The sequence below is a fragment of the Elephantulus edwardii genome, unplaced genomic scaffold, assembly GCF_000299155.1.
Source record: "Elephantulus edwardii isolate Elephantulus edwardi_28Jun2011 unplaced genomic scaffold, EleEdw1.0 scaffold00030, whole genome shotgun sequence".
NCBI lineage: Eukaryota > Metazoa > Chordata > Mammalia > Macroscelidea > Macroscelididae > Elephantulus > Elephantulus edwardii.
In genome coordinates this window covers 18,050,187-18,073,777 of record NW_006399780.1, presented here as the reverse complement: position 1 = coordinate 18,073,777, position 23,591 = coordinate 18,050,187, and the positions used below count along the sequence as shown (strand labels likewise).

Here is a 23,591-nt window from a genome sequence, read left to right as displayed (position 1 = left end):
CCTTTGCATAATCAATGAAACACAGATAGACATTCTTCTGGTATTCTCTGCTTTCAGCCAAGATCCATCTAACATCAGCAACAATATCCCTAGTACCATACACGAAAAATAATAAAATAAAATTTAAAAAAATATCAGCAGTCAAAACTAAGTCAGGTGGGAGGAACTGTGGAATCAATTTTTCATATACAAGTTCAAACTGAGGATGAACAAAATGAAAACAAATTCACAATGACAAAAATAAGATTAATTTGAGTCTATCCTGTATGAATTTAAAATAATCTTACGAGTAGGTTTGAGGCATTGAACACCAATGATCAAAGATCAGATAAATTGTAGGGTGACATCAAGAATATCATCCATGAAGAGAGCAAAACGTTTTGATAAAGAAAGAGGAGAAGGGAAAAATCAAAATGAATGTCAGAAGAGATTCCTAAAATTGAGCTGGAGTGTTAAGAAGCCAAAACAAAGGGAAGTGATGCTGAATTAAAAGAGCTGAACATAAGATTTAAGAGGTAGCTGCAAAAGATAAAGCAAAATATTATATGGAATGTGCAGAGAGCTGGAGTGGGAGAATAAAAAGGGAAGAACTAGCTTGGTATTTCTCAAGCTAAAAGAACTGAAAAATAAATTTAGGCCTAAATTGCAATACTGAGTGAGAGAACTACAGGCAAAATCTTGAATGATCCAAAAAGCATCAAAAGAAGATTGAAGGGGGCTGAGGGAAGAAGATTGAAGGAGTGCACCAAAAAGAATTGACCAATACTGAAATATTTCAGGAAGTACTATGTTAACCTAGTATGTTGTTGATTGTCGTTGAGCAATCACCAACTCAATTGTTGATTGAGTTGAGCATGACTCATAGCGACCTTATGAACAAAAGGCCTGAAGCCTTTCTATAAGTATCGTCATTTATTTAAGTTCATAGAGTTTTCAGAGGCACGCTGTTTAGGAAGTAGATGCCACTCCTGCTTTCCTTGTATGTATATGGATAATATCCTATCACACTTCAAGCTGCAGTTATGGCATTGGCAAAAAATAAGGTCCCAGAAATCAATGGGATACCAATTAACATGCTTCAAATGACAAACGCAAGCCTGGACGTGCTCACCAGTCTCAAGAAACTTGGAGGACAGCTGCATGGCTAAATTATTTGAAGAGATCTGTATTTGTTCTCATTCCCAAGAAAGGTGATCCAACAGAAATGGAAATTATAAAACAGTATCATTAATATAATATGCAAGTAAAATACTGCTGAAGATCATTCAAAACAACTAGAAGAGTACATGGACAGAAAACTGCCAGAAGTTTAAGCTGGATTTAGAAGAGGCCATGGAACCAAGGTTATCATTGCTGATGTCTGAAGTTTTATAGCTGAAAGCAAAGAATACCAGAAAAATATCTATTTGTGCTTTACTGCAATGGTATTTGATTGTATGGATCATAACAAATTATGGCTAACATTGAGAAGAATGGGAATCCCAAAACACTTAATTGTGCTCATGCAAAACCTGTACCTACAACTGAGGGAACACCATAGGGTTTAAAATTAAGAAAGGAGTGTGTCGGGGCTGTCCTTTCTCTATACCTATTCAGTCAATATGCTGAGCAAATTATTCAAAAAGCTGTATTCTGTGAAGAAGAATATGGCATCAGGATTGGAAGAAGATTCTTTAATAACCTTTGTTATGCAGATGCCACAACCTTGTTTGCTGAGAGTGAGAAGAGCATGAAGCACTTCCTGCAGAATGTTAAACATTACATCCTTCAATAAGAATTGCATCTCAACATTAAGAAAACAAAAATTCTCACCACTGGACTGATAGGCAACATCATGATAGATGGATAAAAGATTGAAAGTGTCAGTGAGTTCATCTTATTTGGATCCACAATCAAATACACTTGGTACTAGCAGTCGGGAGATCAAGAGACATAGTGCACTTGGAAAATCTGCAGTTGGGGAGCTCTCCAAATTATTGCTGGACAATGATGTCAGTTTGAGGACTAATGTGTATCTGATACAGGATACAGTTTTGGCTGGGTTTTTTTTAATTATTATTTTTGTGTTTGTGTACCATCAAATTAGATTTGACTATACAGGAGGAGATTGCCCCTCCTTCTCCAGCAGAGCATCTGGTGGATTCAAACCGCTTACCTCTGGGATTGCAGTGAAGATATGATCTTCTTAAACACTTGCTATGCTGCTGAGAACTGGATAATGAATAAGGATGACAGAAGATAATTGATACCTTTGAGTTATGGTGTTGGAGAAAAGTACTGAATATCCTACGGACTGTCAAATGAACAAACAGATACATCTTGGAGAAGGTGCAGCCAGAGTGCTTCTTAGAGGCAAAGATGATAAAACTTCATCTCCCATGCTTTAGGCATGTTGCTAGAAGAAGCTATTCCTTGGAGAGGGGCATCATGCTTGGGAAGCTGGAGGGTGAGTGATAGAGAGGAAGACTCTCAATGGGATGAACTGATTCAGCCTCTGTGGCAATGGGCACAAGTACATCAGGGATGATGAAGATGGCACAGGATAGGACAAGCGGTCTGTGGTATGTTCAATACTCTTCAGCAACACCACAATTCAAAGGCATCAAGTCTTCTTTTGTCATCCTTATTCATTGTCCTACTTTTAGGTGCATAAGAAGGAATTGAAAATACTGTAGCTTGTATAAAGCACACTTTAAGTCTTTAAACAGACATCCTTGCTCTTTAGAATTTTGGATAGGTCCTGAAGGCAGATTTCCCCAATGTCACACATCTTTTGATTTCTTGACTGCTGCCTCCATGGGTGTTGATTATGGATCCAACTTCAAACTTTTCTAACTAATTCTAACATCAGTCTTACTGTTCTACTGGATCTGAAATCTGTTGCAGTATCTCACAGACCACACAGAACCGTATTCACAATTAAAGGGTTTATTAGAGAAACTAACAGGATAGAATTCTGAGTCAGGACAAACCTTTCAGCCTTCAGCTTCGTGACATTAGGCAGGGTTAACAAAGCTCTCTGCCTATTATGTAAATGTAGTTAAAGGATTTTTAAAATCCAGGGTCAGAAAAGGGATTATATTAGATTTTTTTAAATTTTAAATTTATTTAATGAAAGTTTACAGAGACTTTGGATTTCCATTCATTCATTGTTGCACTTTTCACCCTGCCCACCCCCCCCAATTAGCTTTTCTTTTTGAAAAGTAAAAGAAAAAAATTCTTTCCTTGTTATTCAATCCCTCCCTCCAAGTTCATTTCACTATGCTACTTTCGTTCTGTACTCCAGTCTTAACAATAATATCTAATCATATATCCCTTTTAAGGAGTTCTCTCCCTCATCTGTTTCAATGCAGTATACATTATTTATCTCATCTTTCTCAGTCTCCCCCCAACCCCTATGTCAGTCGTCTTTTATAAGTATATTTGTCTTTTTGTGACTGAGATATTTCACTCAATGTCCTCCAGGGTCACCCATTTTGTGTAATATTTCATGAGTTCCTTGTTTTTCAATGCAGCATAGCATTCCATCGTGTGAATATACCAGAGCTTCTCTATCCATTCATTTGTAGATGGGCACTTGGGTTGTTTCCAACTCTTTGCTATTGTGAACAAAGTAAAAATAAGCATAGGTGTGCATGTATCTGTTTAGTTGGATTGTATTAGAATTTAAAATCCTGATATAGTTGGTTTGGGGATGGCTGAGGTCTGAAGCAAAGTTTTAACTCTACTGGAATTGTTAATATGGCCTCAGATGCTATTTGAGTTTCTTCTTAATTCATAGGGATTTCTGGTGGCCTAGTGGGTAAGGAGCTTCACTGACAATTCAAAAGCAAGCAGTCAGAATCCACCAGCTGCTCCAAGGGAGAAAAATGGGCAATCTCCTTTCATGAGATTATGTTGTTGTTGTTAAGTGCTGTTGAGTCACAGGCAACTCATAGTGACCCTATGAAGGAGAGTTCTCAACGCTTGGGTGTCTTTCATCCTCTCTCCAGGTTCATAGGGTTTCCAGAGGCAAGCTATTATGGAAGCGGATCCTCATGAGATTATAGCCTCTAAAAATCTGCTAGAGGGTTAGCAATGACTCAGTTCCCTCTCTACAGCACATAACAACAGCAACAACTTACCTCAATTGTGGCTTTGCCCTCAAAGGAAGTGTAGCGATTAATCACAGCTGCAAGACTGGCTTGTTGTTTTTGTGGTTAGGTGCAATCAAGTTGACTAAGACCCCCAGTGACCCTATGAACAATAGAACTGAACCTTTCCCTATTTCTGTCCTGCTCAAGCCTATTGTGGTAGTCTCTGTGGACTTACAAAAGACCAGCTTGAGGATGAGCATTTATTTGCCTGATTCTGTTCTTAATGATTCCCACAAGTCATTGTTCCTATCACCTTACAATTAGGCACCAATGGTGGAAACCCTAGAATCAATCTTATAAGCTTTTGACTAAAAATTGTGCAGTGTCCCTATCATGGTCTTTTGCTGGCTGTGGTCTTTCCCTGCCTGTAACTGAAAGCAGGAACCATGATCAGCAGAACTCCATGAATGCGGGAAGAGTTTCTATAGAATATGTTCCAATTTAGGTTGTTAATTTCTCCCGGAATACTCCTAAATCTTTTTACAAGTGTCCAATAACAATGATTTTTGGTAAGCTTACTCCGCCCAGCTTGACCCCAACCTAACTTTCCCTTTTGCCAGACCAAACCAGCAGTTCCTCACCTTGCTACTTCATGCTACTGGGCTTCTGTATGAAGCATTTCTTCCTCTTGGAATTAAATGCCTTTTCCATAATAAACTAACAGTGACATGAAATGGATGTTAGGGAGCTAGAGAGTATCTAAGACTTACGGTAATAAGCTAAGTGCACAGGCTAACAAAATTGAACTCCTTTGAGCCTCAGGTTCATTTTAACAAGGGAATAATAATACTATTTATTTCATAAGATTGTTGAGTGGATTAAGAGGACACTCTAATAAAGCTTTTAGCATCACGTCTGGTACAAAATAAGCAGTTAAGAAATATTGCCAGTATTTTTTGGTAAGTAGCGACCTTCTCCATCTGTCCCGCCCAGCGAAGGAGCCGCCCCTTCACGCCCCCTTGGCGTGCAGGGGACCTGGGTCTCGGTTCGCACTGCCACGTCGCCTCCCGCCACCCTCCGAACACCGGACCCTGCCCTGCGCTAGGTACCTGGGTTCACTGGGCCGCGCCCCAGACACAGCCTCTGTGCTTCGATTGGCTCTTTAAAGTGCCTATCTTAATTGACCACTGCCGATTGGCTCGGATTAGGGAGGGGCGGGCCTCTGGAGCGTAGGCAGGGCGGGGACCCGGATGTGTGTGGTGGCGGCGGCCGGAGAGCTAGTGAGCGGAGCTGAGAGGCCTATGGATGAGGAGGACTCGGAGGCCCCGGTAGGCGGGGATCGGCGGAAGGCGGGGACCCGAAGCCTCGGGTCTCCCGGGAGCCTGAGGCTGGAGGCGGGGGTCCTGGGCGGTGGTTCCGGGGGCGGGGGCGGAGCCTTGTGCTCTGGTCGCTGGACTTCCTTCCTCTAGCATTCCCGATTCCCTTGCAGGGCCTGGGGAGACTGGGCGTATCCACATTGACTGATCGGAGCCCGGTGATACTCAGGTCTCGGCTGAGTGGCCACACTGTTCTGGGGTGGAGGCGGGGTGCAGGTCTGCTGTGAGGTTCTGGGTAACCAGACGCCCCTAGGTCTGGAGCATGGCCAGCATCTACCTGGGATCAGGCCTGGCCAGTGCTTGGGAGGGGAGTTTTATGGCTGCCCTATAGGTGCCCACCCTTTTAGGCTTCATGGTGGGGGTGGGTGTTTGCAGTTGCTACAGATGGGTAGCCATCCCCACACTGGGATTCAGTTCAGTAAGCCAGTATAGGGAACTGTCAGAGCTGCATAGGACCCTTGTGCACTTTTGACTCCCAGGAAAGTTTACTCATTCATTCATGTGTTGGCACAGCTGGTAGTTTAAATATGCAGATCATCATCCTTTTCATTTCATCTTCATTGGCACCATTTAAGTGGGCACGATCTCTCATCTGGATTATTCCAAGAATCTCCTGATTTTTCACCCTCATCTGTTCATATTCCCCATATGTTCAATTCCCTAACCAGCAACATGAATGATCTTTTTAAAAATATAAACTAGATAATATGATGTCGTTACTCAAAACTTCCCAAAGGTTTCCCATCACAGTTGAAACAAAATCCATGATCTGGCCCTTGTCTTCCTCTCAGAACTCTTCATGGTCCATATTCCTGACACGCTAGCCAACTTGGCCTTCTGTTTTTCTTCTCTGTCAAAATCTCTCCCACCCCCAAGAACTATCCTGGCTGGCCTTTTACCTGGAATATCTTAACATGGGCTTATTAAATGATTAGTGGCTCTTTTTTATATCAACTCAAATGTTATTTCAGACAGGCCTTCGTTGTGTATTCTATAAAAATATCTCCCCCTGATTCTTGATCAACCACCTTACCTTGGTTTTCTCTTTACTGTTTAAAATTGTCCTGTTTATTACCCTTACATCCCCACCCCCCCACATGCACTAGAATGGAAGTCCTATGATAACAGGATCCCATCTGTCTATCTTGTTCACAGCCATATACTTGGTCTCTGAAACCCATTGTCACTGAGTAAATTCCAATTTATAGTGATTCTGTTGAATAAAGTAGAACTGCCCCATAGAGTTTCCAAGGCTGTAATCTTTATGAAAGCAAGACTGAGACTGCTGCATCTTTCTCCTGTGCAGTAGCTTGGTGAGTTTGAACCGCTGACCTTTTTGTTAGCAGCTGAGTACTTTAGCACTGTACCACCAGGGGCCTTTTTCTTAGTACCGAGTGTAGAGCATATCACAAGGAGCACAGTAAATGTTTGTTGGATGAAAGGCTGACTGTAGGAATGGAGGCGCTCTGTCGGTACAGCGGAATCCAAGTCCAGTGCTCTCCCCGCATTCTGGGTTCAGCAGGCTCGGGACCCTATTTACTCCTCAATACTCTTACCTCCTTGACAGGTTTGTTCTCATGAACAAGATGGATGATCTCAACCTGCACTACCGGTTTCTGAATTGGCGCCGGCGGATCCGGGAGATTCGGGAGGTGCGGGCTTTCAGATACCAGGAGAGGTTCAAGCACATCCTTGTAGACGGAGATACTTTGAGGTAAGTTTAGGGGAGTTCTTCCACATATTTCTTTCTGTGCCACATCCTAGAGATGCTAAGGCTCTTTCAGAGTACTGTCTATACTGGAGGAGAAAATGCTGTGGACTCAGGAGACCTTTCTGAGTGGAACAGTGTGGTGTCTTCCCCCTGAACTCCTTTCTGCTTTATTTTGATCCATAACGGTCTATCCTGATTGTGCAGTAGAAGCTAGCATGTCAGTAATAGGAGACTGCAAAGGTTTGATGTAGGGCCTTGGTAAGAGAGCTCATAGATCAGTAAGGTCTCTGAGTCCCTTTTTCCTGTATCTTAGGGATTGGGTTTGGTGAAGACTAGCTATTTTTAAGGCAACAGATTTCCTGTTTCAAAGGAAGGACAGTTCTATTCACCACCTCCCATGTTTTCCAACCCTTGTGTTTATTTGTTTTGCTTTTCTCTCTTTGCTGTCTCAAACCTCTTCTGACTCCTGAACCTAGTTCTTTTAGTGAGTTGTCACTGAAGAGGGAAGGAAGTAGTAATATTTAGAGACAAGAAGCTGAGAAGTGAGGAGTGAATAACTTTCTTTTAATCTATGAATCTTATTTGAGGAATTGACCCAGTAACTGGGGTAATGGGGGTAGGTGTGTCGGAGACAATGAAATTGTCTCAAGATCAAGCAGGGTTCAGAGCTGTTGTACATAGATAGGGTTGCTATGAGTCATATGTGACTCAACAGCACATAACAACAACAACAATAATCTTTGGTATAGAGAGTAGATACCAGCCATTCTTCAGCTTCACTGAGGATGGAACTAAAAGAAAAAGGCTGAGTCTATGGTGTGAGGGATTGAGGTTAGACAGACTTGTTAGACCCCCTAATAGAAAAGTTAGAGAAGCTGTGCATCCTTTTCCCTCTGAAAATGAAGGGAAAGCTAGTCTTGTATTAGTGTGTTATAGGTTAGACCTTGACTGGAGGCAGTAAAAAGGTTGAGGTGGCTTCTATACTCCATAGTTTCTTATAATGTTGTTCAGGCTGAAGTATTATGGCCCCTTCTGCTTTCTCCTCTGTGCTGCTCCTTGTTGGTTGGGGGTGGGGGTGCTGGAGCAGTCATCTTAGGTCCTGGGCTAGAAATCTAATGGAACTTTTCCCCATTCCTCTTTCAGTTACCATGGAAACTCCGGTGAAGTTGGCTGCTATGTGGCTTCTCGACCCTTGACCAAGGACAGCAATTATTTTGAGGTGATCAAGGCAGTAGGAGGGTACAGCAGAGGAGCTCCTCCACTGGGCTTATAATCTTCTCCTTTTAGTTTTATATCAGGGCTACACTGTTAGCTAGGAAAATGGAACAGGAGAGAATGGTCCCTAATCAGAGGGATAGGTACCCTGGAGTCCATTCACATCCACTCCCTGACTGTCACCTGGGTAGATTTTTGACCCATATCCCAGACTTTGACCAATATCCTTACTAGCCCCCTAACCCAGCCCCAGCATTTACTCTATCTCCCAATTTTCTGAGTACTTATGGAAAAGTAGGCCCTTACACCTCCCCTAGGGAGCTCTGGTGGCCTAGTGGCAAGAAGCTGCACTGTAATCCTGAAGACATGTGGTTTGATTCCACCAGCCGCTCTGTAGGAGAAAGATGGGCAGTCTTCTCCCGTGTGATTAACTGCCTCTGAAAACCTACCATAGGGTCAGCTATGGGTTGCTTCCAACTCCTCGATGGTACACAACAACAACAACTCCTCCCCTAAATTTTCTCTGATTCCCTTCCATGTTTGTGTCTTTGAGCTTTAGCCCCCTTTGATCTCTTAACTCCCCTCCCTGCCAGGAACAGTTCATCACCCTTTTTCCATCCCTCCTAACTGGGCCCTTTCCCTTCATTTCAGGTGTCTATTGTGGACAGTGGGGTTCGAGGGACCATTGCTGTTGGACTGGTCCCTCAGTACTACAGCTTGGATCACCAGCCTGGCTGGTTGCCGGACTCTGTAGCCTACCATGCTGATGATGGCAAGTAAGTTGCCTCCCTATGGAGCCTGACCCCTTTTGTATGAATCTGAGAAATCGTATATGTGAAGGGAGCTCTGGTGGTGTAGTGTGTAGGGAAATGAGCTGCTAACCCAGAGGCTATGAAGGCCAAACCTCTCTGGCAGTTTGAGCCTGTCAGTGATTCCACAGGAGAAAGATGGACAGTTTGTAAACCCAGGGGAGGATCAGCTGTGAGTTTATTCTGAGCTGATGACAATGAAAAAATAGGAAAAATTGCTTTTCCCATTCCTGTATCTTTCTTGGAGTGTTTCATAAATTTTTTAGGTCAAGATAGAGAGGTGGCCTGATGGCTAGCCTTGGAGTTTTATACACTTAGAAGAGAAAGTAAAGTTCATAACCATGACATAAGTAGGTGCCATCAGAGGGGACTAGGAGCAACAAGATGAGATTTTAGCTGTCAGTGCCCTCAAGAGGTTGGGAATCCAAGGTTGAACCCTGTGTCGGACCTGCTTTGTCCACAGGCTGTATAATGGCCGAGCCAAGGGCCGTCAGTTCGGGTCAAAATGTAATTCTGGAGACCGAATTGGCTGTGGCATTGAGCCTGTATCCTTTGATGTGCAGACTGCTCAGATCTTCTTCACCAAAAATGGAAAACGGGTGAGTGGGGAATACTGAGTGGGATTTAAGAAGCCTGAAGCTGCCAAGGACTTGTGGTCAGTGATTAGAAAGAATCTTTTGGCTGGGGATTGACAAGGGTCCCAAAGTTCCCATCTTTTTCTGTCCAACCGCATTTTCTCTTAAAGCACCCTATGTGTAGGAGAAAACACTTCCCCTATGTGGGAGAAGCTGGGACATACCCCACATGGCAGGTATATGGGGCAGGAATGGATGGAGGAATGATTAAAACTATAGGGAATGGAATTTGGTGAAATCAAGGAAGGTTTTTTGTTGTTTTTTTTTTTCTATAATTATATTTTATTAATTTTCATAAACATTTACAGAGATTTTGGGCTTCCACTCATTCATTGTTGCACTATTCTCTCTACCCTCCTCCCAGTTTGTTCTTGTCCAAATGCCACAGTGCTTGTCAAAGCCAGTTCTGATTAATCTTCTTTGTCAGTGTATCCTTTGCCATTCCCTATCACTCCTCCCTGAGAGAGACTTCACCCTGAGTCATAAGGAAAAGGGGACGGCGTATTCTCTTAGCTACTTCCTGCTGAAAAGGGACGCTGTGGGTTTCAGGGTGAAGATCTTCTCTCACTACTCTAAAGGGCCCCTTTGGCAGTAGGAAACACATAGACTATTATGGAGATTGATTTTGGAATTCAGATGCACTCTTATTGATTGTGCTTGGCTGTACATGTACATATCCTTCAAGATGTATCATGGGGGTGTTGCAACCTAGAAGACACAAATATCAAGGAAGGTTTTAAGTGGACTGAAAGAAAGGAAGATAATGGCCTGGCTGATTATGCTGGATATCTTCTTTGGAGTATTTACTTGAAGGCTTTTGGGAAAATGACTTTTCTGCGTTTTATTTCCATGGTTTCATTTTTTTTCTTGCCTTTTTCAGAGATAAAGAGATGGGATAAAAGCAAATAGGAGAGAGAGAGACCAGTTTTTAATTGTGTTTGGCGTCTAGTTCTGTGGCTGTTTTATTCAACTAGGAGTGCTTAACAAACTTAAACTTTCATACCGTCTCTCTCTTTCTCTCTCTTTATTTTTTAAAATACCTGGGAGAATTAGATGTGTGAGAATTAGTTGAGCTCTGGAAAAATGGACTGTTGTTCTTTGTCTCTCCCTCCCTCTACTATAGGTGGGGTCCACAATCATGCCCATGTCCCCGGATGGACTGTTTCCAGCAGTAGGCATGCACTCTCTGGGTGAAGAGGTGCGGCTGCACCTCAATGCTGAGCTGGGCCGAGAAGATGACAGTGTCATGATGGTAGACAGTTACGAGGATGAGTGGGGCCGGCTGCATGACGTCAGAGTCTGTGGAACTGTAAGTCAGGGCAGTGGGACAGGAGGGGAGCTTGGCCGGAAGGGTTGGGCAGAGCACCTTTGTGCCTCATAAAAGCATGTCTAACTAGTGAGAATGGAAAGTGGGGACACTGTCTATGGTGGAGTTTGGGAAATTTGAGAATTTTGGGAGGATAGTCTGGGGCCTTGATAGAGCTGTGTTCTCTCTCTAATGCTGGTTCCTCTGTTTTCCCTTTCCCTTAATTTGAGAGTAGCGGTTCTCTTTTTAGATCTTTCAGTATCTGGTGCCCTCTGCTACCCTGCATACCTGTTTTTAAGGGCCTGAGGCTGATCCACCTGTATTCCCTTTTGGCTTCCTCTGAGCTCCCATGGCCCAGGTTTTTCCTGCACAGGGCTGGGTGGCAGGCCTGGTCACAGTTTTACAGATACCCTATCTTTTGGTATTCTCTGAGATCGTTTGTGAATAGATGTCAGTTCAATCTCATCTACCTTTTTCTCTGAGATCATTTATGAATAGATGTCAATTCAATCTCATCTACCTTTTATAGAGGATGAGAATGGAGACAGACCAAGATTTAGTGAGAAGCATTGACCCTTCAAGACTTGCTTTATATGTCATCTCATCATATCTACTCTAATCTGTCTCTAAATTTTAAACATTCCTGGGAAGCACATAGGCCCTGAGGGAGGGAATTTCTTCATGTCCACCTCAGAGCTTCATGCAATGTTGAGAGCAAGTGGAAGCTGAGTCAGGGTTCCAGAGCTGACCTTTAGTGGACTGCTTTGGCCTCCCACTTTGAATTGTCCCTCCATTGCCCCCTTGCTCCCAGGCCCCCCAGGTGGTTGGCCTTTTTCTCCACCCTCTGCCCTTCTCACCCCAACCCACCCTGTTTTCAAGTCAGCCTTTGATAGCAAAACAGAAACAGTGGGAGGTAGGGGTGGCTTATGAGCAAGGCCCCTCTTTTGGCGTTCAAGGTGAATTAGACTTAAGGGGAGATGGTAGAAATCATGCCCTCCTGTTGCTTTGGACATCCTGCACCCACTTCCAGCACTAGAGTCCAGGGGCTGCAGTGGCTATGAGCCAGGAGGTCTCAGATGTCCACTCCTCAGCCCTCATCCATTTTCTGTCTTTTCTCCTTCCTTCATTTTGACAACATCTTCAGAGTTGAACTTGGGACTGTGCCAGGGTGATGTTCCAACTCTTATCCCTGACCTCTCCTCAAGAGTGCTTTCCTGACACCCTTTCCCTGCCTGGACCTGTCCCCACTCTGCTCCCAGCACCTCCCACGCAGTCTTTTCCAATTGATGCAGAATCCTGTAGACATTTATAAATAGCTTTCCTTCCTCTCTGCTCTACCACCAATGCCTTAAGGCCACTTATTTAGAATTTTTTTTTTCTTTTTCAGACATAGCTCTTGACTGTGGCTCCTGTCTCAGACCCTCACTCCAGCCTTGGGTCGCTGGTGTGGGGGGAGACTACCTCTGGAGCTCTTGCTTCTCTTGGCCGACTTGAGCATGAACCTCATGCGGGTCATGGGCCTCTCTAGTCTGGCGAGCCATTCCACCTTTTAAACAGAGTTGACTTGCCCAGTTTCTTCCATCCCCTTGGGCCTCCCTTCCCCATTTATTTTTTGGCTGCTTCCTTCCTGTCCCTTCTCACCATTCACTGTTTGTCTGATCCAGCAATTGTAGTTATGTCAGCCTGGAAGAACTGGGAGAGGTCTTCGGGACCATGCCCTTGCCCCCTCTTTCTAATGACCTGTAGCACAGCTGTCTCCTGTTAACCCATTCTTTTTTTTTTCTCCACATTTTTTGCCTTTCTTTTTTTAATTATGCTGATTTATTTACAAAGTTAGAATACATTGTTTTTCACATTGGATCTTTCTCGTTTTCTTCACCCCCTCACCCATCAAATTATGCTACCCTATAATTACTCCCTTCCCCACTCATCCTCACTCCTCTGCTTCCACACCCCCCCTTGGATCCTCATACTCATTCTACAATAATGGTTTTATGCAATATTTGTCCTTATGAGACCAAGTTCACTCAGCATAATGCTCTCCAGTCCCTCTTAAGATAGGTAGTAATTTACAAAATCATTGCTTCTGTGTTGCTGCATAGTATTCCATTGTGTAAATGTACCATAATTTCTCAATCCATTCTATTGCTGTTAACCCATTCTTGCTATTTCCATTCCTGGCCCTCCCACCTTAGCACCAGAATGCCCCTTGAGGCAAGGATGTTGAAACTTCATTTCATATACTTTAGGTATGTTGTCCTTGGAGGGCTTATCCTTGGAAAAAGACATCACACTGGGAAAGGTAGAAGGCCAATAAAAAGGAGAAAGACCTTCAGGGAGATGAATTGACACATTAACAATAACAGTGAGCTTGTATGTGGCATGGGAGTGATCGCAAGGATGGCACAGAACAGAGCAAGGTATCCATCTGTACTTATAAGGTCCCTGGGAGTGATAACTGACTGGGTGGCTCCTAAAATCAACAGCTATTGGATTGCCCTTGTGACCCTAGACCGCCTGCTTTTGTTTTTCTTGCTCTGGATAATGAGAGTAATTAGTCCTTATTCTCAGTAGAATGCTGTTTAGAACTATAGGATTTAGGAGCTCACTTAATGTCATTTAAATGGGGCTTCTAGGCAGTTGTTGGCATTTTAGGAAGGACAGTTCTCCAGTGCGCAGGACATTTGCATTCCTGGCACTTAGCTACAAATTCTAGGAGGCCCCTCTTTCAGTCAGTGTGACAGCCTAATATATACCCACACACTTCCTAATAATAGCCTCTCATTTTACTATTGATGAAAATAGTTTCAAAGAAAAGTGAAGAAATGTGTTCAAATGTCAAACAGCCAATTAGTATCAAAACTAGGCCCAGAAAGGAATTCTTTGACTCTCACCCCATTCCTTTTCTACTGTCTAATACATGATGTACTCTGTAGCCTGTTGGGTACTAACCAGATCTGGCAGCTTGAATCCACAGTGGCTCCTCAAAAGAAAGATGGGCCTTCTCCTGCTGTTAGGATTTGTATCCTAAAGAAACCCAGTGAGGAGGTTGCTATGAGTCAGAATTGATTCATGTTATAAGTCAGTCAGGATACATGTTACTACCCATATTCCTGGACTTCTGTCTCCAGTCACCTCCTTTCTTCCTGTTCCCATCCTGATTAGATGAATCCATAACTCCTAAGTGTAAATCCTCATTTTCCTTGGGAATCTCTTGCTGAATTTTTTTAGTCAAGACCCCTCTAGCTGAATTTACTTGGCGACCTTGGAATTTTTACTCTCTGATTTGGAGTAATTTCCCCTCTTCTCATTAGTTCTTCCCACAAAGAAGTAACTAAATTCCTGGTCTTTTGGGTTTTTTTCCCTTCCTATTCAAACGTCATTATGAAAAATTTCAACCATACAGGAAATTTGAAAAAATAGGACAGTATAGATGCAGATTGTGAGCTCTGGTGGTGTATGCTGTAGGGAGTTGCACTGCAAACCCAAAGGCAGGTCTTCTTTGGTGGTTTAGATCCATGCTGGCTCCGAGAGAGAAAGCTGGGCATTCTTCTTCTGTGTGATTTACAGCCCCGGAAGGTAGCGGGAGAGTCAGCTATTGTAACTGCCAGCTGAAACCGACCTGCGGGTTCATACGTGTTCTAGAGTGGAACCTGTGCGGATTAAAAGAGGAGCAGGGACACGAGAGATTGGGGCAAGACAAAGATTCCTGATCAAGCCCAAATTTATTCGATGAATTCTGCTATAAATAGGCAGCGGAGTAGGCAGGGCTGCCAGGGAACCCAGCCCTAGGTTATCAGTTTACAAAAGAGAGGGAGGGGCATGCCCCAAGGTGTTGATTTACAGGTGCTGATTTAAGAGGTAGGCATAGTCCCAGAGATGGACAGGGGTGGCGGCTGCATGTACTCAGGATGGCTTCCTACAAGCTATGAGTTGATTCCGTTTCAGTGGCAGTGAGTTGAATTTGTTGAGTGGTAGGTTCAGATACCCAACTGCCTAGATGCCACAGTTGTTAGCATTTTGCTGTTTTTATTTGTATCTAAGCATCTGTACATAGACAGTTTCAGCACTTTCTTGAATATAGAGTTTTCCCCTGGCCTCTGGTGGCCTTAGTTTCCTCTCCTAAAAAGATTTCCCCCTCCCAAGAGGACTACAGATGTTTAAGAATTACTGTTGCATTTGCTGAGCACACCCCCCTATACCTGCCTCCAGGCCTTGCCTGGTGAGGTAATGTTCGAAGGGTGGGGGGCAGTAGTTAAAACTGGGGGATTAGACTCATTCTATCTTTCTTTCCTGTTCGTAGCTCCTTCTGACAACTCCTTAGTGACAGGGCAACAGCTCTGATATACAAAAGAAATGATTGAGGTCCCACCCTCCTGGGGGTCCTCCCTAGACCCAGCTCATGGAGAAGACCATGTTGGGGCCTGAGCTGGCCAGTGGGGAGCATGTTCAAGGTTCCTGTTTCAGCTGCTCCTTGGCCCTCTGGGCACTGAGTCCTCCCTTGCTCCTGTCAAGAGGGATTAGGGTCTCAGCTGGCAAGGGGACAAGGGCGAGTACCAGCAGGGGAGAAGAGTCTGGAAAGGCTCTGCTGTTTGGCGGGAGGGTGTAGGGTGCCTCAGGCTCTGCACGCAGCTCAGCAGCCTGGGCTCTTTGCCATCAAGTCCACCTGTCTGATGGAGAGCAGACAGGGAGGGAAGCAGATTTGAGAGCCCTTGAGGAAATGATGTATCCCCAAGGGGAGAATTTCCTTGACACCAGTGATATGGAGGATCATTTCTATTGATTTGGCATTGTTTGAAGAGAAACAATGGGAGAGGACAATTGGTCATTTTAGGTAATGTAACCTCTAAAGCAGGTCATCTACTTTAGAGAAACATGACCAATACAGGGAGTCCAAGGAACCATTTTAGCAAGGTAAAGGGTCTTTTACTTTGTGTTTGGCAGTTCCAGCTGGTGAAAGGTCCAAACTCACTACAAAGCCCAGAAGCAACACTATGTTGCTATGTGTGTAGCACATAGGCTTTATTTAAAATGCACATGCTTTATCCAGCTGAGGCTCAGTTGACATCAGCCCTGAACAGAGAGAAGAATAAGATATTCATCCATTCTGTGTTGGCCAGTTGTGGGTAGTCACAGCAGTTTTAAGGGCCTGGGGCCATTTTCCTTTATTTTAGCATTCCCAGTTTTATCTCTTGGGGTAGATCATAAATCTGTATTTAGGGGTAAACATTAATCAGATTATTTACTATTTCCTGGAACATAGAGACATATTCAGGTAGGGTCAGAAGAGCAGCAAAATGGAATCACTTTGGTTTCATCAACTTTATAGTTAGTTCTAGTTCTGAAATGATGGATAACTTTTTGGGAGTATCAATATATTGTCAAGCATGATAACAGAGGTTAAACTTGACTGCTAACCTGAAGATCTGTAGTTTGAAGGCAGTCTGCTTCCATCAAGCCTGGGAAGCTCAGTGAGACTATTCTATGAACATAATGGCACACCGTAACCATATAGAATTCCAAATCCTGGTGCAGGAGAGACAGAAATGTAGATTAATCATCTGCTAGGTGCCAGGCTCCATGCTTGACCTTTAACCAGCTCTTCATGTAATCTTCACATCTGTTTTGTGGAGAAACAAGTTCTGTTATCTCCTCTGGTTTATACTGAAGAAGAAGCAGATTTAGTGCTGTTAGTTCCTGTTGAGCTGGCTTTCACTCATGACAGCCTCTTTTATAACAGAATGCAACGTTACCCAGCCCGTGACCATTGCTATATTAGGGTCCCTTGTTGCAGCTATTGTGTCCATGAAAGGAATGGAAATCACATAAGGTTATTACGTTATGTGACACATGTGTTCTTACTAGTAAGTAAAAAGAGTTAAAATTTGAACTTAGCTCTATTTCAAAGCAAAAGGCATCTAAGACATAGATTAAGAGGCCAGAATCAAGTCTAGCTGTGCAGACTCTAGGGCCTTACCCTCCCACGCTTTTCCAGCTCCTCTATGTTTTTAACAGCTGTGGTGTGAGGAGCTAGGTATGAACCTGATCTGTCAGAGAGTCTGAACTTTCCTTCCCTCTTCCAGCCCCTCCGTACTTCCCTCGTGCTCTGAGAATGGAGATGGCTCTGGAGGCCTTAGGAGAACTTTGTCAGAAGCAAGAGAATGGGTCAGTTGAATTGTGATGGCTTCCACCCTGAGGAGTGAGTGGGTGGTTGTGCCTTCAGTAGAGGGCATTCTGTTCAGGGAACAAGTCATCCAGGGAGTCAGCATCTCTGAACTGCTCTGTGGGGTGGGGGAGTGGAGAGTTCGTTGGAGAGTTCAATGTTAGTGTATTTTGTCTTCCTGGCCTTTATGCTTAAGCCTCTCCACCCTGTTTGTCAAGGGAACTGCAGTAGTTTCACCCCCTCGCCCCAGCACACACAGCTGAGGCAGTGGTAATGGTTGGGCGGATTTTTCCCAAGGATTGGGATCTGGATCAGCTCTCTTTTGGCTCTGGAAGTAGAGAACACTGTGTTTCCTTTGTGAAGGCCAGTTGGATGGAGTGGGTTAAGGGCAGCTGTGGGGTCCCCCACCCAGCTCTGCAATGTTGGAAGGAGAGAGTGGGCTGGGGGCTGCTCCGACTGGGTGGAGTGTAAACTAGTCAGACCACATCCCTCTTGGCCCACAGGGAAGAGATGTGAGGAGAAACTCACACTGAGCAGAGAGCACACAGACCAAGATGCAGAAATAAACAGAGATGAAACCTCAGGAATCTTTATTATTGTTGTTCATTGCAATTGAGCCACTTTTGACGATGTATATAGAGTAGAACAATCAACACCCTTGGTACCAGCAGTTAGAAATCAGGAGACTTATAGCTCTGGGAGAGTCTGCAGTTAGGGACCTCTCTAAATTATTGAGGAGTAATGATGCCAGTTTGAGGACTAAGGTGTGTCTGTTCGAGGTCATGGCCTTTCTGGTCACAGTGGATAAGGATGACAGAAGAAGAATTGACGCCTTTGAGCTGTGTTTTTGGAGAAGAGCACTGAACATTCCATGAACGGCCAAAAGAAATATATCTTGGAGAAAGTGCAGCCAGAGTGCTCCTTGGAGGCAAAGATGATAAATCTATGTCTCTCATACTTTGGGTTTGTTTCTAGGAGAGGCCATTCCTTGAAGTCATGATGGAAAGGTGAAGGGTCAGAGAAGGAGAGGAAGACCCTCAACCACATGGATTGACATGGTGACTGCCTCAGTGGGCTCTAGTGTGTCAGGAAGTGACAATAATGGAACAGGACGGGACAGGTGTAGATCTGTTCATAGGATTGCTATGGGTCATACTCGATTCAGTGGCACCTAATAACCACATGCAGAGTAGAAGTGCTGTATAGGATTTCTTGGCTGTAAGCTTACTGGAAGCAGATTGCCAGACCTTTTTTCCCGTGGTGCCACTGGATGGGTTCAGCCAGTCAAACTTTAGGTTAGTGATTGAGTGCAACCACTTGTGCCCAGGTGCCTTGAGCTGTAATTGTTTTGTTTCTTTGTTGTATGCCATCAAGTGGCTCATAGTTCTGCTCACACGGCAGCACAGCTCTGCGCTACTGGGTTTTATAGGCTGAACAGGTTACTAGGTCTTTCCTCCCACAGAGCTGGCTCAGACCTCTGACCTTCAGTCATCAATCAACTTACTCCACCAGGGCCAATCTATGGATCTTAATGAAAACCTAAATGAAACACCCTTCCATCAAGTTATGTCAGCTCCTAGCAGTCCACTGTATCTGAGGCTATAAATCTTTACAAATGGATATGGCACATCTTTCTTCTGAAGGGGCGGCTGATAGATGCAAAACGATGACCTTTTGCTTAGCTATTTTACAAGTTATGCACCATACTACCAGAGCTCCTTATTGGTCTTATTTAGTACCCAATTGGAAGACTCCTTGCAGGGAATTTCTTTATGATGAAAGAAAGCAATGTGATCTAATGGAGAAAGATGTGGGCTAGAGTGCAAATATAAAAGATGCAGTATAACCAAAATGAGCAGGGCAGTATTGGGCAATCAAAAGACAGGCTGGATGTGGATTTAAGTTGATGTACATCCTTGACTTCCCCCAGTCTGCCCCTCATTCCCAGTCTCTTTGGAGAAGGGAGGAGAATGAACTTGGGGATGGCAGGTCTTTGGGGATCAAGATAGAGAGGGACACCAAGCTCTCTATGCCCACTCTCCAGGGAGGGGGTGGTAGATGCTGGAGGCACATAAGCCTTCCACACCCATGCAGGCAAGCATAACTCTCCTGTTCAGGCAGGAATCCTTGGGTGCTGAGAGGACAGCGTCTCATAGCTTGCCATCAGTGGAGGAGGTTCCCAGGAAGTTTATTCTCTTTAGTGCTGAAGGAGTGGGAGGATAGAAGAAAATCTGGAGGGGCAGTTCAGCTAATTAAAAAGGGATTAAGGAATCCCAGGTGATGCTGAGGGTGGGGGAGAGTGTGGATGGGGTTGAGTTATAGCCCCACTATTGCCATGGCAACTGATAAATAAATCCTCCCAGATTGGGGGTTGCTGCCTCTTCATGCCCAGGCAAGACTGTTGTGAGACTGAAGAGCCCCAAGAACCTGTCCTTCATCTCTTCTCTCTTCTATCACCCCTCTTCCAGCTTGAAATGAGGGGCTGAGAACAGGAACATTTCTTATCTTCATTTTGACCTCTCCACTTCCTCATGTTACATAAAATAGATCTGGTCATTTTCAATTACTTGGGTCCCATCAGCACTTCCTTCCCAGCTGTGAACAGCTCCATTCAAAGCCAAATAGAATAAGAATTTTGAAAAAAAAAAAAAAAAAGAATTTTGAGAAATTGTTCAGCTGGTGGCATCTGTGCTTATTTCCCCCTACCCAAACATCTTTGTCTAGCACCTAACCTCTGCATCTACCCTGGCCCCATCATATGTCCTCAGCCTTGACTGTACTTTGTTTCTCTGTATTGTAGACCCCTGGGGAAGACCTTTCTCAAGAGAAAGCCAGCAGGGTTATCTCAGGGAGGACTTAGACCAGAGATCCCCACTCGAAGCTCCTTGTACTGACCTTCACTGTCTTTCAAAAGCAAGAAAATTGCCTTTAGATCTGTGTGGTGTTTAGATCAGGTATAGAATTTGACACAGGCTTCCCTGCCGCTACAACATTGAAGCCCATCTTAAACCTCTTATCCTTCCTTTTTCACCCAGGAGTTTTTGTCAAAAATGGAAAATTGGTATCCTTGGGCTGTCTTGATGCTAGGTTTTCAAGGGGCCGACAGCTTTCCCGATCTCACTCTTACCCCTCTCGTCCCCCCACAGCTGCTGGAATACTTGGGCAAGGGCAAGAGCATTGTTGATGTGGGACTGGCCCAGGCCCGGCATCCGCTGAGCACTCGCAGTCACTACTTCGAGGTGGAGATTGTGGACCCTGGAGAGAAATGCTACATCGCGTTGGGGCTGGCTCGGAAGGTGGGATTGGTGCTAATGGAGCTGTACCACTGTGCGGTTGTTGGGATGTGGCTGGGGAGGTTGAGTGGAGCTGGAAGCCCCATGGGGGAAGATTTCAGTCTGAGACAAGCCCCAGTTGTCCATATGGCTGTAAGAGTGCTGGCACAGGGGCCTGAGAGTGTGCTCACATGCTGGGGCCTGGCTGGGATGGGGGCAGCCTTGGAAGCTAGGCACCTTTCTCACTTCCCTGATTCCCCATCAGCCCCACGTACCTGTAGGCCCAGGGGTCCCACAGGTTGTGGGGGGAAGACTTCTCAGGTTGTGGTGTACTCTAAAGGATGGGGGATTCAGAATCCCTTATTTCCTTTTATTTCTGTGCATAGTACCATAGATTTACTTTTTTTCTTGGTACAGGATTATCCCAAGAACAGGCATCCTGGATGGAGCCGAGGGTCCGTGGCCTATCATGCTGGTGAGCAGAGGACAGCTTTCCTGTGCAGACGGCCCTGGGGAGGCAGGGGTGGGAGGTGGAAGCAGAATTGTTCTGATCCCCTCACACTGACCTCTGCACCAGCATCTGGCAGGAGCATCTTCTGCTGCTATCTCACCACCCCTGTCCAAGCCATTATTGCTTTCTCCTTTTCTGTATTTTTCCTCCTGGCCCTGGAAGCCGGGGGAGCAGGACAGGGGTGGGAGACCTGGGCCTGCACCGGACATTCCAGGGCCCTGAGTTGGCTCCTTCTGCACCTTTCCTGCAAGTCCTTCAGAATCTACGTTTTCTGCTTTGGGTCTGTGTGTTTCCCTTAGGCTTTTCTTTTTCTTTTTTTTTTGGTATAACAATTGACATGTTTTTGTTTTTTTAAATTAAATTTTATTAATTTTAATGAACATTTACAGGCCTTTTCTTTAGAACAGGACCAGACCTCCTGTTCTGAGTTCCTGGTCCCCTTCCCTGCCCCCACACCTGCTTATCAGAGGCCTCCCTCCTGACTTATCTCTTCAGAACAGTTCCCCCTGGGAGTTTCCCCTCAGACTTTGTAGTTTGTTATTGATCTTTTTTTTTTTTTTAAATTACTGATGCCCTGTTCTCACCCTTGTCTATCTTGTTTAGTTTGTCTCCCCACTTCTAGCTCCCTCTGAGAGGGCCAGAGATAGAGGTGGGAAGGCATTGAAGCAGGGCTCACTCTTGGGAGTGTTGGGTATCAGCACTTTAAGTGTATGTCTCTCCCTTTCCCACAACAGATGATGGCAAGATCTTCCATGGCAGTGGTGTAGGGGACCCCTTTGGACCCCGCTGTTACAAAGGGGACATTATGGGCTGTGGAATCATGTTCCCCCGAGACTACATTCTGGACAGCGAGGGTAAGTGGATTGAGTGACCAGCAAGGCTGGTCAGGGCAAGGGTTGCTAGGTTGGGGGAGCACAAATGGAACTGAGGTCTCCTCATCCTCCTAGGTGACAGTGATGACAGTTGTGACACAGTGATCCTGTCCCCAACTGCTCGGGCTGTCCGGAACGTCCGGAATGTCATGTACCTGCACCAGGAGGGAGAGGAGGAAGAGGAGGAAGAGGAAGAAGATGGAGAAGAACTCGAGCAAGAGCATGAGGGCAAGAAGGTGGTGGTGAGTCGGGGAGAGGGGCTGGGCTGGGACTCTGAGGTGTGGGTGAGGGCCACAGGGAAGGGGAAGTGTGAGCAGGGGCAGGAGAAGGCAAAATCTGGCAGTGTAAGGGGCTGTTCTGCACCACTGAGCTGTTGAAATGGTGGGACTAGTGGGACGAAGCTGCTTTCCAGCCTTAAGACACCCTCTTGTGGTCACTTCCTGTATCACATTAAGTCCTCAAATCTGTGATGGGACTTGGGAATGGTTGGAGTTCAGGTCTCTATAGCTCCAGAATCCTCAGAGAAGAGGCCAGAGCCTACCTGCTGTACAATCCTCCCTGTCCCTACTTCCAGGTTTTCTTCACTCGGAATGGCAAGATCATCGGGAAGAAGGATGCTGTTGTACCTTCTGGGGGCTTTTTCCCCACCATTGGAATGCTGAGTTGTGGGGAGAAAGTCAAAGTGGACCTGCATCCCTTGAGTGGCTAGGGACTCTTCCCAGGCCCTGTCCCTTCTCCCTCTGCTCACCCTTTGCAGGACCAAGCGCCCAGTTCCTGACATGCGTAAGGATGTGCTTCTCCGTTAGGCCCTGGGGGCTGCTTAGGCATCCTGCCTCCTGCCATGTTAGCCCCTGTACCCATCTCTGACCTGGTGCTGCTCCTATAACAGTCTCTAGGCCTGAGTCCTACTTGGACAGGAAGAGACCCCAGCAATGGTATTGAGTGGACCAGTGGGTTCCCAGACCCCATTCTGCACTGGCTTCATGTGAGTAGAGAGGAGCAAGCACCCCATTTTTTTGGCTGCTATTTGGGCATGCGCCTTTGCAAAGGCCCAGGGTAGAGCTATCCCTTCCCCTTACCACAGTATTTCTCCTTATGTTATCCTCTTTCAACTTCCCCATCTGCATCGTGTGAACCAGTTGCTGCTGTCATCCCCCCTGGCTGGGCTGGGGGGCTCTCTGGGGCCCATCTCTGTTTTACTGGCTGCTGTCCCAAGAAGACTCCTCTGGTGTCTCCGTTCTCTCCCCAAGAGCTGACTTTTCTCCTTGGTGCCTGCTTAGGCCCTGCTGTCCCACAGAGAAGTCAGAGTCTCCCTGCCCCTTGGTTCCTTGTGCACACATAGAAGGGTTCACATTTCATGCTAAAGCAAGGGCTTAAAGTCCAGGGGAGCTAGGACCTTTGCTCCTGTCTTCCCCTTCCCATTCTTTGCTCATCTGTGACACCCTTGTCCCTCAATTCCTGGGATGAGGCTGAAGCCCTGGAGCATATCTTTCCTGCTGTGGAGAGGGCAAGGTCTCAGATCCTTCACCCTGAGGGATAGCTTGGTCCCTTCTAGCCCTTACCTGCCACCCTGGCCAACCCCCCATAATCCCAGCTTGCTGCTTGTTCCAGTTACCTGTTTTGCTTCAGTGTTTGATTCTAGCAT

General features: G+C 45.3%; 1 protein-coding gene across 1 annotated transcript; it reads left to right on the top strand.

Annotated features, from left to right (window-relative positions):
• The first annotated feature begins 5,295 nt into the window (after positions 1-5,295).
• On the top strand, positions 5,296-22,655 carry SPRYD3 (SPRY domain containing 3). The gene is made up of 11 exons (XM_006883882.1): positions 5,296-5,404; positions 7,020-7,166; positions 8,307-8,382; positions 9,030-9,154; positions 9,651-9,786; positions 10,946-11,131; positions 20,438-20,587; positions 20,981-21,038; positions 21,809-21,928; positions 22,022-22,188; positions 22,521-22,655. The coding sequence occupies exons 1-11, from the start codon at positions 5,382-5,384 to the stop codon at positions 22,653-22,655; spliced, it is 1,323 nt and encodes a 440-aa protein (XP_006883944.1). The 5' UTR covers positions 5,296-5,381.
• The last annotated feature ends 936 nt before the right edge of the window (positions 22,656-23,591 follow it).